The sequence below is a fragment of the Podarcis vaucheri genome (assembly GCF_965113315.1).
Source record: "Podarcis vaucheri genome assembly, chromosome: 13".
NCBI classification, from domain to species: Eukaryota; Metazoa; Chordata; class Lepidosauria; order Squamata; family Lacertidae; genus Podarcis; species Podarcis vaucheri.
This window is the reverse complement of record NC_138751.1, coordinates 34,224,734-34,244,564: the sequence shown is the minus strand read 5'-3', so window position 1 is coordinate 34,244,564 and position 19,831 is coordinate 34,224,734. Positions and strand designations below refer to the sequence as shown.

Genomic DNA, 19,831 nt, shown 5'->3' with positions numbered 1-19,831 from the left:
CCGGCTGATGAGATTTTGCTGCACTACACTTCAAACTACAAATATGGTTGGGGGGGTCTATGGGTTCTTACACAGCAGCGTTAACAGACACCAACAGAGTGCCAGGACAGAGGAGGGTCAGTGCGTCTTGCTGTTAACCAGAAGGCTGGTGGTTCGAGCCCACCTGGTTGTGGCCAGGATTCCTGCATTGCAGGGAGCTGGACTAGATGCCCCTCGGGGGTCCCTTCCAGCTCTACAATGATTCTGTGATTCTACTACTACCACATCCACTCACACAGGCAATCAGCAGCATTCTACAAACAATAAAACACAAAATATTTATACAGCCCTTTCCATAGCCACTTCACATATGTTCCCCAATGCTAAAGCATTTGAGACTTTTAAACCTGTGATTCTAATATGCACTCAGGAAAAGTCCCATCTTAATCAATTGTATTTACATGCATAGGACTTCACTGGCAGTTTAGAAAAGGAAGATCAAGGGACATGACAGTAACTTTTTAAATTATTCAAAGTGTGGAGAAAGCAAAGAGGAAATATTTTCCTCTACTGATGTAACAAATAACTCAATGAGTAGATTTTAAAAAATCACTTTATCACAGAACACAATTTAAGGAATTCGCCGCAACAAGAATGGCTGGGGCAACCCAGTCAGATGGAAGGGATATTTATATTTATATTTATTATGTGCTGGCTACTGCTTTAGAAAGCTTTAAAAAGGGATTGGACAGGTTAATAGAAGATGGCCATTAATAAACCTAATAACCATGACCGTAAAATGGAACCTCTACATACATAAGCAGCTGCTGAGGAAGAAACAGGGGAGACTTGTAGCCTCCCTAGAGGCTGCCATGGACCTTTACTGGTCTGATCCAACAGGGCTCCTTTTCTCTCAGAAATATTTATACCATCCCTTTGGATCAGGACAGTTACCAGTGGCTTCTATGTCTGTCCCCCCCCCCCAAACAGTCCAGTCTAACCTTACCTGCCATTCTATTACTTACACATTTACATCCTATACAGTGAAATTAATAAGATAGGATTCTGTCTACATTGTGTTCTGAAATGAGTTAAGACAGCAATGGGCTAAAGGTTAAAGATTCAGAGCAAGTACTTGGAACAGAGCAGCATCTTAATGCCACAAAATACTATATATTATAGGCCATCCCAAGTTGCATGTTTCAATGCTCTCTTGTTGATTCTATCTTCTGTTAGCTGCGGAAGTTCTAACTGTTCAATCCAGCTGAACCTGGTGGTTTCAATTGCCTCCATTGTATTTTGCAGAATATAGTTCAAGTAGGAATTGAAAAATCCCAGGTCCTTTGAACATACGGTATATGATTTTTTATTTTTTACTGGCACATGGGAACTTAAATCTGTAATCCTACATTCACTTATTCACTACATTCAGTGGGACTCACTTCTAAGTAGATATGTACAAAATTACACTGTAAATAGTTTATTACCTATCTCCTTCTTTAAGACAGAGGAGCTGACACTACAAACACATGTTCCACTTCCCCCATTCTACATTATAAATGACAAGAGTGAAAGCATATACCAAAATTACTTACAAAAACCTCATGACAGCTCTAACTAAAAGTAGTCAACATAGAGGCCAGACAGTCAGTCAACAATGTGTGCTCAGCTCACTGTGTAGTCAGAGTCTAGAGCCACTATGTGGGAATTTTTAAAACCCTGACCTCAAAATAATATTGCCACCCATTTCCACCTAGATTTTTCCCAAACAAGCTTGCAATCACCAACAAGGTGGTTTGATTTAAATCAAGCTGATTTAAAATCAATGATTATTATTTCTTCATATAGTTCCTAAAGAATGGTGCACATTTGATTATGAAACCATATTCATTTACAGTTTATGCTGCAACCCAAAGAGGAAGGGAACCAAATGTGATTGAACTGCTTTAACTTGCACTCCCTCTGGAATTTTCTCTTTTAAAAAATACATAAAACTATTTCCCTGTCATTGGGAATAAAAGAAGGGGATTTAGAAGGAAACATCCTGAGCTAGTTGAAATCTCTCCCAGGTTTGGGAACAGGTTGGGTGGCCAGGAAAGCTCGGAATTCTTCAAACCCAAACCTGATGTTGTGACGGGGCTGGCTGGACACTGAGTGGTGGTTGGATACTGAGGAGTGGGCACCACCGGGAGAAGGGGGGTTAGAGACTAACTTGGAAGAAGGGAACAGTGATCTGGGGGAGCCTGTAACAGACAGGAGACGAGAATCAGGCAGGATAAACTGCAGGATTAGAGAATGAAGAACAGGTTGAGGAGGAGGAGGGAGAGGTCAGGCTGGTGGAGAGACAAGGACATGGGTAGGCAAACTAAGGTGTGTGGGCCGGATCAGGCCCAACTGCCTTCTGGATCCGGCCCGCAGATGGTCTGGGAATCGCTGCATGGATTGCCAGCACATGCGTTCTTTCCCTCTCCCTCACACGGCAACTCCGGCGCTGGCACCTCCTTCCTCCCTCCCTCCCTCCTCCTGGCTTCTCCCTGCCCTGCCTAGAGGAGGAAGGGGGCTGGGCTTTGTTGGTGCCAGGGTCAGCAGCGCTCGAGCAGCCGCCATTTTAAGCAGCCCCTCTCTGGAGCCCTTTCGTGTGCCGCTCATCGTCCCTCCGCCACCGCCTGCCGCTCGCAAGACACAGGTAAGCAGCCACCAGGGCTCGTCCAGTACTGTGGAGAAGAGATGGGAGAGTTGGGGGGGCTTATAGTCTGGCCCCCCACAAGGTCTGAGGGACAGGGGACCAGCCCCCTGCTGAAAAAGTTTGCTGACTCCTGGTCAAGGGCTTCCACACCTCCTCCTCTTGCCCCCACCTCTCCTGCTCCACTGTCTCCCAGGACCAAGCAAGGATTGAAGAGGGAGGAGCAGAAGCAGGTTACATGCACCTCGTCAGGTGCACACCTTGGAGTAGCTGAGCACTGTAGGACTGATAGACATGCCTTTTCCCTACTTGTAAGTGCACTTTTGACAATAAAGAGTTACCTCCTCACTCTGGACATTCCTTGCCTGACAGCCCCCTGGCAGGGCCAGGACACTGGGTGTTTCTGCAGACATGAGGCTCCAACGTATTCTATGGTTTCTGTCTAAACAGAGCATTGTTTATTCTGTTTTGATTCTTACAACCATGCCCTGCATCTTGCATGGTATACATTTTGTAGCAAGGTTTGTAGGTTTTTCTTTAGCTATATAGGGAATGCCTTTAAAATATTCCCCTTTAGTGTTTGCTTACAACCAATAGCCATGAGAGTTTGTGAGGTTACACATAAAAATATAGGAATCTGACCACTGGGTAAATTTGTTGTCTTATTTCAGCATTCCTCCTCTCTGCTTCTGCCCAACCTCACCCTCACAAAAACAAAGTAACAAAGATGGAAGTAAGGTTTGCTAGTTACTGGGTTATTTTCATTAGGTAAATAAATACCAAATACTTTGGTAGGCTGAATGCAAATATTCATACTTGATCAAATTGGCTCTTCAGACATAGATATAGATATAGGCAAGGCCCAATGCTAGCAGGTAAAAATTAAATCAGTAGAAAGGCATACTATAGTGCTAGCATGCAGATCAACCTAGTTATTCTTTAAGATAAACTTCTACTCACTTTTTTTAAAAAAAAGATGATTATTTTTTAATCCATCCTGATCACCCTGGGAGCAGGGGGGGGGAGTTTATGGTTGAGTGTGATGAGAAATAAAAACAGGTCTTGGGGAAAGAAGGTGAGGGAATGGGATCCTGCTATGTATATATCTAATTCAAAATGAACAGGGGAGGAAAGCAAGATGCAGAAAGAGTCAATAGAGTATAGAACAGATATATATAGATAGATATATCTATATCTATAGATATACCATGAATAAAAAGTTGGCATTCAGTGAACTCCAAGGAGGCTGTATCCTAAGTCACCCCATTACAAAACTGAGGTCAAAGCATGACATCAAAAGCCAAAAACTGTATTGCATGCATTGCATCACAATTTCTGAAGAAAACTTTGGCAACTCTTTGATCTTCTACACCCCAGTTTGCCATCCATATATAAACATGTAATCACGATGTGTGTAAGCACAGGCGAAAACCCAATATGTGGGCGATAAACATGACAGCTTACGAAAACTGACGGCGTTATAAGACTCGTCCCTTTTTAAAGTATGTTCTGTTGAAGCAGCATTTACAGCTTTAAATGGTACTTGAAGAAGAGCTCCAGGACTCTGGGGCCTAATCTCCAACGAAAGTTAGCTTTTTGGTAGCCATGTCAAGGCAAACAAGATTGGCCAGGAAACAGGGTGGTGGTGAATGATGGGCGATAGCATTTATAGTCGGGCTATTTCCCAAGGGTTCAGGCCAAACTAATGTGTATGGATCTAGTCCCAGTGCATTCATGTTGTAATTCCGGGAAAGACAAGCTTACTAAAAACAACAGCAACATACTCTGCTACAGTTAAAAATAAACACAGCTCAAGCATTTTGTTCCTTTAATTTGACAGGGCGGAACCTCTTCAAACCCTCCTAATCCTAAAGATTGCAAAGGGTCCTACTTTCACACAAGTGAGCCCAGGTTTAGGGGTCCCCGAGTACAAACAGAAGTGCGAGACTGGAGAATAGCTGCAGCTCCTCAAGGAAAGGGAGAAGTTGTGCTGGATGCAATAAGAAGTGGGCATAAAAGTGTCAGAGTTTGTGGGCAAGTTGTGTTTTTCAACCAGCCAGTTTTCTACAAACAGTCCTTAATTTCTTTTCAAGAAAGTAGAGTAGCTCGAGCCTCCCTGCTCCCCAGCTTTCTGAGACTAAATGCCCATACCCTAGTTATGTCTGCCCCTGGACCATGTCTGTCCCAAACCTGTCATCTCCTACTGCCTATTCCTCTAGGGGCCACTTCTGCAAACACATACTCAGGGGCCCTATTCCTGCTATCTAAACACGCATGCATAAACATGTAACAAAATATCTGTGGACTTTAATCTTGTTATTGTGCAATACTTGACTTTCCTATACAAAGCTGGTATCAATTTTTTTTTTTTATTTTTTTTTGAGAGAGAAACAGACTTGTGTGACATACCTACAAATATTTTAGGCCAGAGGTAGCTAAACTTTCTTGGTCCAAGACCCACATTCACCCTTGGTCAGATCTCCAAGGTCTGCACACCAGTGGTAACACCACACTTTTCACCACAACCTACACACAGGGCAAACCCGTGTACAAGGCACAGTGCTCTGCCCTTCAGCTGAGCCATGAAGATCTAACTACCCCCTCCAAGCTCAAGTGACCAGTTGGATGATTGGGAAGGGGACAATTTGCATCCCCATCAAGGTGTCCACTCCAATATCATGTTGACAATATTTTTGTTTCTGCCACTGCCAACAATATGGGGAGGAGGTCTAGGAGGCAGGGGAGAAACATTTCCCTGGAGAGCTGGATCTTACGGATTTGAGATTTGTATGTGAATACTATAGTTCACCTTAAGCCTCTGGTCCAGACTAAGTAATAAATCACTTTTTGAGGGGTGGGGGTGAGAAAGAGGCTTATGCAGTATTAAAGATAGAACTTGAACTAAAACAGGCATAGGCAAACTCGGCCCTCCAGATGTTTTGGGATTACAACTCCCATCATCCCTGACCACTGGTCCTGTTAGCTAGGGATGATGGGAGTTGTAGTCCCAAAACATCTGGAGGGCCGAGTTTGCCTATACCTGAACTAAAAGTACAGAGAACGAAAGGCTCAGATGGATCAGAGATGCAGACCAAGGTAACATGAATCAAGCCCAAATACTAACACTTTGAATAGCAAGAAAAGACGTTTGGGGCAGGCTCCAGCCTTTGAGGGACTATTGATAGCAAACCATTTGGTGAGATGACCCTGCTCACCCACCTTGCCTCCACAAGGTAAGTCACCATAATGGACAGTGGCTTCTTCTTCCTCCCCCCTCCCGCTGCCATCCAGTGAGTAGGCAGTGCAGCAGTGGTCACTGCTTGCTGCTGCCATCGTAAGTGGGAGAAGGCAGGCAAGTAAGCAGTGGCAACTGCTGTTCCTATCAGGCATCACTGCCTGCTTGCTTGGTGGCAAGCAAATCATAGCAGAAAATGCTCCCACTATTGGTGGTGCATGCTAAAGGGTGGATGCACCCAATTAGTGTTTAATTACATTTTAATGATTGTCTTTTCTATGTTTTTAGCTTGTTCTATTTTATCTGTGTAAGCCGCTTTGAGTCCCAGGCTGTAGAAATGGTGAGACAGAAATTATAATAATTATATGATAATTATAATATCACAGTGAGCCAGAAACAGGGAGAGGTGGCACTGTGGGCAAGTTAGGAGTTAATAAGTAAGCCTCTCATTAAGCACCTTGGGGCTCAGTAGCTGCCCAATGAAGATAACCTAAAACCAGCCTGGAAAAGCAGCAAGGGCAATGCTAAAATATGCAATGAAGCACAGAGACAAGGCTAAAGGGTGCTGAGCTGCATTCTTACTAGCAGACAGCAGCCATTTTCAGAAGCAATGTATAATCTTACAGGAGTGTGCTGTATCCTAATAAGAATGCTGCTCAGCAGCTTTGAAGTCCTGTGCCTGTTTTGCAGTGCCTACTTTATGCAAGTCTGTTCTGAACAGTCCAGTCTTGTTCTAGAGTGCCCAGGTTCAGAAGGCCAGCAGTCTAGTCTCACACTGAAAAATGTCTGTGCACATACTAGAATAGTTCCTGTAAACTCTATTAGCCCTCATGTCTGGAAAGGGGAGGGGGAACCCTTCCCTTCACCTCTTAAGGTTTGAGGAAAACAGTATGTTCTCAACTGGCCCATGTTTACAGGAATTGCTTAAGGGACAACTCTCCCCCCACCACCCCAGCATTCAGGGGGAGGGGGGAGACAGAGCAAAGGGTAAGGAGATCTTCTCCATATGTTGCCAGAGTAGAGACAGGCTTGGGGTGGGAGTGGGTCACGATGGAATAATACTAACTCTCTCAGCTCTCATCACATGTTGCCTGAGCTGGGCATTTATTTTTATACCCTTGTTGTGGAAATATAATACAAGGGCACCATAATCCAGAGAACAAGTCCTTCTAGAAGATCAAGCTGCCTACACAACTCAAGCCTATAGAATCAATCATAAAGTAGGAAAAATACTAGAGAAATTAACAGCAAACTCTGCCACTTTTACAAGCACTGTTCTTCAATCCTTGCACAGCAGGCATCAAAACTCTGGACTCCTAAATACAGTGGTACCTCTGGTTGCAGACAGGATCCATTCCAGAACTCCACTCGGATCCCAAGGTTTTCGAAACTGGAGGTGCCTGTTCTGCGCATGCGTGCACGGCGAAACCTGCAAAAATACTTCTGGGTTTGCCGCATAGATAACCTGAAGGATACGTATCCAGAGGTGCACGCAACTAGAGGTACCATTGTACAAGCATCCCTCACTCTCACCCAATTCCAAAACCTTGCCAGAGACCAGGGAAATCACAGCTGCCCAACTCTCTTATGGTCACTCAATGTTGCATTTATAGGAAATGACTGAACAAGACTAGCCAGGGCATGAACAGGAGCAATCTTGAAGGATCATGTCTGATGAAATCAGGTGCAAGGATACCAGACCAGGCAAGAGGGCAGATAATTGAGGAGGCAGCAAGCTTAATGGAAAGTTTCAGGCAGGCAGAATGCAAGTATTTGGGGAGGGGTCATAGACTCTGCTTTGCATGCTGAAGGTCTCAGGTAAAATCCCTGGCATTTCCACATAGAATGGGAAGAGACCCCTGCCTGAAACCCCAGAGAGCCACTGCCAGTCAGTGTAGTCAATACTGAGCTAGATAGACCAAGGGCCTAATTCAGTAAGGCCGTTTCCTATGTTCCTATAGTCCCCCACAGACAAGTTTCAATGAAGGTTTTTGTCTACAATCTACAACATCCACAGCTAATGAGCTGGGGCAACCAAAGCACCCCATTCTAGGACAAAGTTGAAAAACAAGCACTGACAGCCAAGGCCAATAATACAAGACAGCCATAAGAACTCTATACGGCCTTGCAGGGATGAAAGAACAAGTTTGGTATGAAAGCTGTTACAGCTGAAGAGCCACCCCACTCAACAATCTAAAGCACAAGGCTTGGCACTCTGATCCACTGGAACAATGCGGGAGCTCAGATGACAAGGTGGATGATGTTCAAAAAAGCATATAAATGTAATCTACACAATCTCTTTCATCCATAGCTTATGACTCACTTGGGAGTGTGGATTTCCCAAACACATATGCTTTAAAAAATTATTTCAAGATACTTGAAATTAATATGGAATCAAAATACTACATTACTTAGATTAACAAGGATGCTCCAGGATACCAGGTATTTCTACAAAAGTGTATCTCAGCATACTGATCTGGTGTGACATAATATTAAGAACACAAAGAGTGAGTTGGAAATCCCCAGTTCATTTTCTATACTATGAGCCCTCTAAGCGGCTTCACACAAGTCACTTTCTTTTCAGTATCAGCAACCAACTTGTGATATGCCAAATGTTATTATTCTGACATCTTGATATAAGAATTACCGAGACATTATTGTACACAAAGAACTTGGAAAGATACTTCATACTTTTACAATTCCCCCCCCCCCTTAACCTTTGGCTCCAGTCATGGGCAGCATTCAGTAAGAAACGAGTTCTTACCTTGAGGCAAGGCTCAGCATGGAGTATCTATAAACTGCTTCTGAGCATGTGCAGAGTACCTTTATTTCACTATTTCATAATCAAGCCCAACCCAAAACACAGCAAGGAAGAGAGGAAGAGCTTTCCAGAGCAGACAAGTTTTAGGCAAGCTTTAATCCCAGTACTCACATTTTTAGAGCCATTTCTAGCTAACAGCAACAGGCTGTGTGTTTCCACAAAGGTGGGAAGTGAAGACTAAGATAAAGTCATTCATGTAGCAGCTGCTAAAATAAGAAACAGAATCTAAAAACAATATCCCATGTAAAACAACACAAACCTTGGACACCAAGGAGAAGTAGGGGAAAGCTCTATTATAGAGTAACAAGAAAAATCCATACTTTGATTACACATCAGAAGACAGACACAAACATTCTTATTTAGTAAATCTGCCCCAGTTTTAAACAAACAGTGACTATAATACATAAATGAATCCATGTCATTTTTAACCCGCTATTCATCAAACAAGTGATCCCAAGACAGGGTACATCAAACTAACAACACAACGATTCTAGTAAAAACAACTACACATTATATGGCCTATCAGTACAAAAAAAGTCAGTTGCCTAATACATAAAGAATCCACTTTTTAAAAAGATAAGTTTTTAGCTAGTGCCAAACACCTACCAATGTTGGTGCCAACCAGATTTCAAGACGGAGGGAATTCCAAAGCCAGGGAGCCACCGCTGAAAAGGGTGTCTTTTGCTGCCGCACTACCCTGCAGACCACCTGATTCACCCAGCAGCAAAAAAAATATTTTAAATTTACTTATTTTTGCTGCCAGGCAAATTGGGTAGTCTGCAGGGTAGCACGGCACCAAAAGACACAAATTTTGCTGCCGCGGTACCCAGCAGACCAGCTGACTGCAGCCAAGCAGGTGGAGATGCTAGGAGTCAAGAGGTGGCACCTGGATATCTCCATCCAGTTGCAAAAAGCTGGTTCTTTCCAGGAACAAGCTAGCAAAAAAGGTGCTTCTGGTGATGGAGATGAATCCGAGAGCATCCCACACCATGCACCCAACTCCATCAGAGGAAGCACAACCCTGTCCAGAACAGGCCATCTTCCCAATTCCCAGATATGGAAATAACTTATCCACAGAATCAATCTCCAAGCATTAGAGTGTCTATTCTACCCACTCAAACTTTGAAAATCAAATTGCTGTGGCTGGATAGAAAAGCTCCTAGGAGCATGTCTTGTGCCTGTGATACTTTTAAAATGCCACAGTGTTACTAAGTAGATGGCAGAAGATGGGAAAAATTTCCCACTACTCAAAGGCAGACAGAATGCCTTCTACATTACCTCGATTAACACAAAAAAACCCTTAACATCTCAAAATCCCCTGCAAGTGCTTCAGGTCACTCAGCAAAGAAAAACAAAGCCAAAATATTGCTCTGAAGTTAAGATTACACATCACATCACAAGCAAGCAGTTTTGGGTAAGTGCATGAATATGCATACAGGTGGGGGGGGGGTTCTTAGGAGACTCATTATTGCAGTCATGGAAGCTAGACATTGGTCTGGTGGATATGGTAAGCAACTTTTTATCTCAGTGATAAATACACAATTCAGTGACAGAGAAAAGCAGAAGCATCCACTGTACTGACTAGGCCCAAGGAGAAATTATATCTTCCCCAACCCATCTAGTGAGAAGTGCTAGATTGGTACAGACACCTGCTTTCAAAGGACCACTCACTACTTTTGAATGAATAGTCACTGGAAAAGTTAAAGGAAATATTCTTCTGGTCAGTTAGGGAGTGGATCAGACAGCAAAGGGCTAAATTCCCATCAGAAGAGTTAGCCTTTTGTTGTGTGATTCATTATCCTGTGGACCAAGAACAGAAGAGCTGCAGGACATGTAGTCCTCATCTCACAAACTGTCCCATATTATAATTTATAAAAAAGAAGTGACTGAAGATCACACATACAGTGGTGCCTCGCAAGACAAAAAGAATCCGTTCTGTGATTCTCTTCGTCTAGCTGTTTTTTCGTCTTGCGAAGCAAGCCCATTGACGGCTTAGCGGATTAGCGCTATTAGCGGCTTATCTGCTGATCGGATCAGCTGATAAGCGGCTTAGCGGCTTAGCAAAAGGGGGGGAGGGGGGAAAAACAGCAGGAACTCGCAAGACATTGTCGTCTTGTGAAGCAAGCCCATAGGAGATTCGTTTTGCAAAGCACCTCCAAAACGGAAAACTCTTTCGTCTAGCGAGTTTTCCGTCTTGCGAGGCATTCGTCTTGCGGGGCACCACTGTATAAGAAAGGTATGAATTTTATATTGGTTGGACATATTTTAAAATTTTATACTGCTTTTATTGATTGGTCCTAATGTTTTCTTATGTTCTGAGCCATGTTGAGAGTTTGTATGTTTTTAACAGAATACAAATAAAACAATTCCTTTGGTAATCAGATAGGGCCTGACTGGTGGTTATCACATGGTGAAATGAAGAGTCAGAAGCTCTTTATTACCAGTTCATATGTTCCATGCTGAATCTTAGCAAATCCAGCTCTCACATCACCTTTAGACAAACAGTTAAAAAAATACATAATGTATCAGCTTAGGGGATACTACATTTGCTTGTTTGGGCAGGGAGTGGCTGTACAGCTGCTGCAGGAAAAGGTGTAGCGCCATAGCAAGCAGTTTGTGGCATTTGCATGGGTGGGGGTGAGGGAGGTAAAGTGTTTTGAGGGTTGCAGCAATGCTTACCTCCCACACAAGCTGGTATTTGGATTAGCCCAAATTCTTCCCGGCAGTGGATCCAGTCTAAGCCAGCTAGGGTTCCTAGCAGGCTCACTGCGTCCAGTGAGCAAAGAACATATGCTGAGAAATGGGGCTTAAAATAAAAAACAAATTCAGCAACGCATTAGGGAGTTGCATGATATTTTATGATGCAAAAAAGGAAAGCCCTAGACAACACAAAAGTGGTCTCATGCTACTCACACCTGGCCCTTATTTTCATACGCAAAGCATTTATAACCACTTCTGCAGATACAATAGGATAAACCAAAGTACTACACAGCTCACCTACACATAAAAAACCTTCATGTTGCTGAAGCCTCTCCTTTCTCAACAAACTCACAAGCCACTGCTACTTCTGCTGTTCCTTCTTTTTCTATAGGGAGTGAGGAACTCCAAAACTCATACCAATTGCTTTGTATTCCCGATAATATTCACTCTCATAGCCACCCTGTGAGACAGGCAACTATTCCCATTTTATTTGTAGAAAAGAGGAAGATATGCTCAATGGTGTACAGTAAATCCATGGTCCAAGTTGCGGTTTCTTCCAGAAACAAGTCTCTAATCACAGGGCTGAGGGCCATAATAGCTGAACCTCATTGCTACCTTGATCACAAGATATACTGCCCTTCTTCCAAAGAGCTCTGACAAACATTTTAGCTTCTCAAAAATCAGTGGGCAGGCTAAGAGATGGTGACCTGCATAAGCCACCCAATGAGCTTTAGAGCTGCGTGATCAGATGAACATGGTTTCCCATACCTATTGCTCACAACTTTGGACAATGCACAAAACTGCTCATGGCAGCCCTTTCTTCTGTTCGTCATCCTCCATGGCATTCATAATTGACCTTGCTATAATCACTACTGCTATAACACTTCAGTGTTTTAGGCATTTGGCCAGAACCTGATCGTTTAGGAAGGCCTTCAGCTGAAAAACTTATTTCCTTGTTATAAATATGTTAAGGTTGTTTTCCTTTCTTTTTGTTAAGCAGTCACAACTGCTTAACACTATAGCAAACAGCTCAGAAAATTCCATCCACGTTGCATATAGCAAGTGCTTAAACACAAACCAGAGCCAAACCTCCCTTCACAATGCCTGTCCTGAAGCATATTATCTTCACTTGAGCTGCTTCTCTACGGACATAACCCTGTCCACCTATGTCCAATAAACCCTGTATTGTCCACCAAAGCAAACCCTAAGCCTGCTTCTAATCTGTGCATCACCCAGTAAACCACTAGCACTAAAACTATTTCTCATAACGAGAAAATATGTAGCCTTTATATGGCAGTTTGAGCACTCTACCGTAGGAGTTCATTTAGTGGGATTGTGCATATATACAACTCTACATGTCTACCAAACCTTTCCTTTCTGTCGTCCTTTTGTGTTCAGGGACTTCCCATTTAGGCGGGGACAAGTGCCGCTGGGCACCATCAAGGCTTGTAACATCTCTCTCATATCCAGACTGTACTGCAGCCTGTGTCTGAATTTAAGTTCTCTGCACAACTAAAAAAAGGAGAGTGACTCATTACAAGCAAAGTGACTATGTCCCTATCCCCACCACGACCCTGAAGTTTTGTGCATGATCAGTATCTGCACATCAGTAGTGAAAGCACATAATTGGTCTAACATTGTGATTAACAAAGTGAGCCATGAATTGGAAAGCACCCACTTCAAATATAGTCTCAGCTATCAATTCACTAAGGCAAATCAGACTTTACTCAGTCCACAACTGACAATATGGAATAGGAAAATGGCTTGGTGCCTTGCATTGCTGTAGCATTATGAACAAGAAGTGCTCCAAGTACTTAAGTGCAGTATGAAATATTATATACTTCTAATGAACCCATGGCAAGTCCATTCCAGCCCCGGATCACACATGTCCAGCACAAAAAGATAGGAAGCAAAATGAATTAACCCTAAAGGCTGCTCCAGAATAGGAGCTTCTCTGTATTGCACAATTTCTATCCCTGTCCTACACACACACACACCTTGATCAAAGTCAGATTCAGCCACGCCTCAGTAACTCCCACTTTTTCATTGCCATGAGACCAACACAAAACTTGTTCACCCTTTGGGGGCCTCATGGGTTTATAAGGGGGAACAAGTATTGTATTGGTCTTCAGATTCATGGTTGAAGAGCCTACTGATTGTCCTTGTCCACAAAAACCCCATGTCTTATATTTGTGTTTTTTACATTGTAAACCTAGCAATAGAAAGCACACATGTGCATACACACACAAAGGAAAGTACCAGCAACCCTCACACTTCCCTTACAAATTGCTTTGCACATTTCAGCAAGTCACTATTTATAGAACTTTTTAAATATACAAAAAAAAGCTATTCAACTTTTTAATGCAGTATTCTCATTTTTAAAATTACAATAATGGGTAGCTAAAATGTATATTTTAAAGATAGCAGTCTTAAAATATGAGAAATTCTAGTACAACCATCTTCTTGCTCATTCCAGTCACAATAATCCAGAACACAAAAGATGTATTTAAGGATTCAAACAAGACTCCCCCCTAGTATCCCCTGCTTTACCAGAACAAAACAAAAACCCTTCAATTTTTTAGCTTCAATCTCCTGTTCCAAGCACCCCACAGGCACATGCACCCCCTCACACACACTCCTATCTTAGTGGGTCATTCTCCATTTCTCAGTTATCTACTTCTGTAGGGGAAACCCCGCAAACTGAGATATTTCACTTTTAGTTTCCAAGGATAAGATCTCAGAAACCTTCAGCCTATTTTTGCCAATTGTAGGGATGAGAAAACATGACAAGAGCGGAAGGCAGCCACAGCAGCTGTTTCAGCAACTCCCAGCCTGGCCACTAGCTCTAGTAATACTGTCCATTTTCAACACAAAGTATCAGGGATTAAGGGTGGTCTGGAAGAGATTCTCCATGACCATTCCACCCTGTGTTTGGGAGAGGGATTTGAGCATCCAAGTAAACAAGCCAGCTAATTCAAATCATCACTAAGCAAGGCACAATACAAACAGGTCAAACCAGAACAGGCTTTCATAAGGAAAACCTTATGAGACAGTAAGGGGTGGGAAAAGGAAGGCACTAGGCAGTCATTATACACTGGAATTAGAAACTAGGACGGAGCAGGAGACCTGCTTTACCCATTGCTCCCTTGAAAACCAAGTAGAAAAATCTCCTGGAAGTACTCCAGAGCTGAGTAAATCACTATCCATTTGATACGTGCATTGAGACTATTACCTAATGCTGCAAAATAAGCAGGTGGTGTTATTGAGATGCCTCCTGAAAGCTGCAACAAAAGAACTGCTCTAATTTCAGACCAACAAACATCTCACCAAAAAGAGCAATTTCCCAGTATCCTACCCAAATCACTGAAATATTAAGCTATTGACAATAAGTAGCATTTTTATAGCTGCAAGTCACAAATAAATACTCAAATAGTTCTCTTTTCCCCACCACACCAGTCCACAGATTGTGCCTGAGAGTAACAACCTACCTCTTTGGTTAGATCACCATTCATTGGAGGAGCCACGGCACCTAGGTCTTCCAATTCTTCACCAAATCCTTGTTCTGCTCCATTTTCCCTCACTTCATTGTCTGGAACAGTTCCATCTTGCAAGCCACTGCCATTCTCAAGGGCAATGCCTGTATTGGGTTGGGCACCAGAGACAGAACCTTCAGAATCTCGGTGTACCAACCAGGCACTGACTTCTGTGGTGGGCACCTGGAACCTGTCCAGGGCCCTCACCTGGTTAAGAAGCCGTCGAGCTGTGAAATAATAGTCCAGATCTACACTTTTTGGATGGATGACATAGCCATCTAAAGTGTTCCGCAGGTTGTGGAACTGTGTCTGGGTGTAAGCAGAACTCTGGCCCAAAAAGATCTCTCGCAGAGGGGGAAGATGCGAGTTCAGATAAGTATCTACATCCACCCTCACACCTATTAAGCTGAGGAGAATGGTGAACTGGATGAGTCCTTCAGTGAAATATTTCTTCAGAGAAAGCATTTCTGGAAAAGGAAAAGGAAATGCATGTAGCAGAAAATGTACTAAAACTCACACTATCAAGCTAACTCTCCACAGTTATTTAAAGAATGAAAAAAATGTAATTAAAAAATGTTCAAATCCCATTTAAAAAATAAAACCTAAAAGCAATCATTGCCACCAAGAGAGTTGTTAAAGTTCTAAAGATCTCCCGAAGAGAGAAAGCTGTCTCCCAGCAGGAGGACTCCTATTTCTTCTGCTCTCTGCCTATCCAGAGACAAAAACTGTTTTGTAACTAAGCCAAGGTAGTTGCATATAAACCCACGTGACTTACTGTCTCAAAGAGTCCACATGCAGCAACTTCCTTCAGTCTTAATTTCCCACACGGACTACAAGATGGGACAAGTCCTCTGGAACAGCTGCAACTTCACTCTTCCCTCCTCCTTCCTCTAGTCCAAGATTCCAGAGCAGGAAAACGTTCAAAGACTCTTCTGCTGCTTGCTTTGGGTTTCGTCAGAAACTGAAACACAGCCAAAAAAATGAAGGTGATAAAACACTAGAGACACCACCCTTTGGACACTGCTCAACACTGAAACACTTTGTTACCTATGGACCACAAAGAAAAAAGTGTGCACAGAGTCTACATAATTCACCAACAAGTATATCTTGACACACACAAAGTTATATTTAGGTCAATACTGCCCTGGTTTGCTTATCTTCCTCCATTTTATAGCAACATCATCTTTCACTTCTCTCCACTCCCCTTTGACTCCTCAGCAAGACACAACAAAGAACCAACTGATAATAACAACCTTGCAAATAAAACTAGTGCCGTACTCGCTTTTCAACCACCCTTTATCCTCTATCCCAGTTGCTTACAGCCAATGATTTTGAAGTATGCTGATTATGCTTTTATTCAGTATGAGTTTCTGGTCAATTTACATTAAGTACAAGTGAGAAGCCTGGCTTTCAGGTTTTAGAAGGGTGTTATTCATCAACGTGGGGATGTGGGTGGCGCTGTGATCTAAACCACAGAGCCTAGGGCTTGCCGATCAGAAGGTCAGCGGTTCGAATCCCCGCAACAGGGTGAGTTCCCGTTGCTCGGTCCCTGCTCCTGCCCACCTAGCAGTTCAAAAGCACGTCAAAGTGCTAGTAGATAAACAGGTACCGTTCCGGGGGGAAGGTAAATGGCGTTTCTGTGCGCTGCTCTGGTTCGCCAGAAGCGGCTTAGTCATGCTGGCCACATGACCCGGAAGCTGTCTGTGGACAAACGCCAGCTCACTCAGCCTATACAGTGAGGTGAGCACACAACCCCAGAGTCGTCCGTGACTGGACCTAACAGTCAGGGGTACCTTTACCTATTCATCAGCATACATCTCTGCAGCTACTTCTCCTACTTCACACACAGAGCTTGCTGGCACTTTAGAACAAAACCCACATTTATCCAACAAATGCAGGACCAAAAATACTATTAAGCTCCTGCTTAACATGTTCACTTCCCCCTACTTTTGTCCCTGCTCCAGAAACTGCCAAATCCTCTGATTTCCATTCCAGTCACAGATACCTACCATGTATATTTGTGATACTGTGGGAAAGCCAAATGACCTCACTATCCACCCCCACCAGCTTCTTCCATTTCTTTTCCATGGTGCCTTGCCCCACTTTGGAATCTTCATACTTCCTCAGTTATTAGCTACAGAACTCTGAAAGAATCCTCCAAAATTTCCCCACAAAGTTGCACCTACCACGTTTATAGCATCGTAATGCTCACAGAATACACATGCATTGTGTTTCAAAGGGGCAGGGAGTGTTTAACTATTGGGGGTCATTTAACATCCTGAGCTTATGTATGAAAAATCTGACCACTCCCTGTTATCCTTAATCTACCTTGCAGCCCCTCTGGTGATTATAAGGAACCATGGAAACTGTACAGAGAAGGATGGACAGGAAGTAATGAACCAAAGTTCCTAAGAGTTTAATTCAAAAGGGAAAGGCTAGAGCACATGCTTTGCACACAAAAAGTCTAGGTTCAAATCCTGGTGTCTCCTGATAGGGCTGGGAAAGTATCCTGTCTAAAACCTGGAGAGCTGCTGACATCAGTGTTGATAATACTGAGCTAAATGGGCTAATGGTTTGACTTAGTATAACGCAGCAGCCCCTGACACGCACACGCACAAACACACACACACACACACACACACCATGGGCATAGCTGGGGGAGGGGGGTGCAGATAAATAAATATACTTAATGAGTTACAGATAGCTCAGTTCTGCCCCCCAAAAAACAAAGGTCCTGCCCCCCCAACATAATGTATAGGGGCGAGCTGTGGTTTTGTGCCTTGTGCCAGCCAGGGGGGTGCAGCAATCCCTACACAGATCTGGCTGGCACAAGGCACAAAACCACAGCTCGCCCCTATACACGAAGCCAAGCCAGAGCACAACTAAATGCAGCACAGCCATCTTCTCAGAAAAACTCTTCACAAGCTCAAGAGGTCAAGACACGAAAGCTTTAGCAACTAATCTACACTTAATGACCCACCCAGTAGTATTCAGAATATCACTCATGAAATCACTCAAGATATCCCTCAAGTAATTAAGGAACAAAAGAAGAAAAGGCACACTAATCTAGGAACTTCCTCTCTGCCCAGAACGTTGGAGGCTATACACCACACCCCTCAACAGTATTTATAGGAACTCAAACACCAGATTCTGCTCTGTTCCAGTAACAAGAAGCCGAAAGCACCAGCCTGAAGATGACGAGTGAGACCTCGTCGAAACGTCGCACAGACACCCCGACCCTTACACGGGAAGACACCCGAAGACACCAAAACCTGCATTCCTGTACCCGTGAAAATCTACGAAAGCATATATATATATATATATATATATATATATATATATGCGCATATATTTAAAAATATTGTTTAAACTGCAAATAATTAGGTTAATATTAAAAAATCTTAATAAAGGCAGGTTAGTCCTTCAGCTACCCACAAAATCAGTGTCATATACATTGAGTTAAATAAGGCTTCTGTACATAAAAAGCCAATTTGACAATTTCTCAAATATTAGTATTTACACTATCTGCCAAACATATACATGCATTTTCACCTGAAGAAAATAGATCTATTCTAGTCTGCCTACAAACTATGAAGCCTTGCTATGACATATCATTCATGTGTATTTTATTTTTGCTTGTATTTGTGAGGGTGAAATGGGCAAAGGCAGGGTGAAGCAGAGAAGAACATTGGGAAGAAGAGAAGACAAACTGTCCAGTCTGCATGTTCCAATATTCTCATGCTAAGGTTCCAATTCTATACTCTCTTTCTAGGAGTAAGCCTCACTGAGCTCCATGGGACTTACTTCTGAGAAGAAATGCTTATTAACCTCCTAACAATCATGCATCCTGATTATGACAGGCCTCATACGGGAATATTTTAAAGACATTTGTTGTATTGGTAAGAAAGGAGAGCATACAAAATGTATATACAACATAACAAAGAGATGGAAAGCCTGGTTGAAAGAATTAAACAGTGTAAACAGCATAGTTTATTGGTGTCTTTTACACCATAGTTTTAGAAATAACTTGTAGAATCAATGGGAAACAATTTAAAATCAGTCTTTTAAATTTGTCTTTTATTCTTCCTGATTTAAATCAATCTATCCTACTTGGAGTTCACACACTCTTAGCCACACATAAAACAGTTCCTTGCCATTAATTTCCCTGCTACCTCCTCCTTCTAGAAAGTATTACTTTCTTGTTCCAGTTACCCAATATCCCACTCAAAAGGTGCACCCCCTGGATCACATAGTAGACATCTGAAGGCAGCCCTGTTCAGGGAAGTTTTTAATGTGTGACATTTTAATGTATTTTTAATCTTTGTTGGAAGCCACCCAGAGTGGCTGGGGAATTATTATTATTATTATTATTATTATTATTATTATTATCCATTATCACAATTTAGAGCACAATCCAATCAATGTCTACTTAAGGATGAGTCTCACTACATTCAATGGGGCTTTCTCCCAGGTAAATATGCACAAGACTTCAGCCTCCAGAATTCGTCTGCAGTCAAAATCAAAACAGTTAAAACATGGTGTACAAAACCTAAAAGACCTTCTTTGAAATGGGGATTTCAATTCATTTTCTGAAGATTGCAAACATGGGATCAGAAAGCAATAACTTTTCATAATTAATCTTTTTTGAGAGGGTCTGGTTTGAGGTTGGTTTGTTTACAATCAAGCAGTGTATAAATTTTATGAAATAAAGTTGTATACTATCCAAAGGTTCTCTAATTGCCTCTTTTCCCCACTCAATAATCTGCTACTCTCCAAACTACCCATTATGCTCTTGGTTATCTTGACCATAACTATCCCACACCCACTACCATCTTCCTCCAGGCTCCTAGCACTCTACTGAGAATACTCAATAGATAGTG

At 42.6% G+C, this 19,831-nt stretch overlaps 1 protein-coding gene across 4 annotated transcripts in view; it reads right to left on the bottom strand.

The window, feature by feature from the left end:
• NFE2L1 (NFE2 like bZIP transcription factor 1) overlaps positions 1-19,831 on the bottom strand; it is a 31,936-nt gene that overhangs the window by 10,277 nt on the left and 1,828 nt on the right. For all 4 annotated transcript variants that reach the window (XM_082197232.1, XM_082197229.1, XM_082197230.1 and 1 more), the window contains exons 2-3: positions 15,727-15,912; positions 14,907-15,418 (exon numbers count right to left, since the gene is read on the bottom strand). In XM_082197232.1, the coding sequence (XP_082053358.1) occupies positions 14,907-15,416 (510 nt within the window). In that variant the 5' untranslated portion in view covers positions 15,417-15,418; positions 15,727-15,912. The remainder of the gene's footprint in view (positions 1-14,906; positions 15,419-15,726; positions 15,913-19,831) is intronic.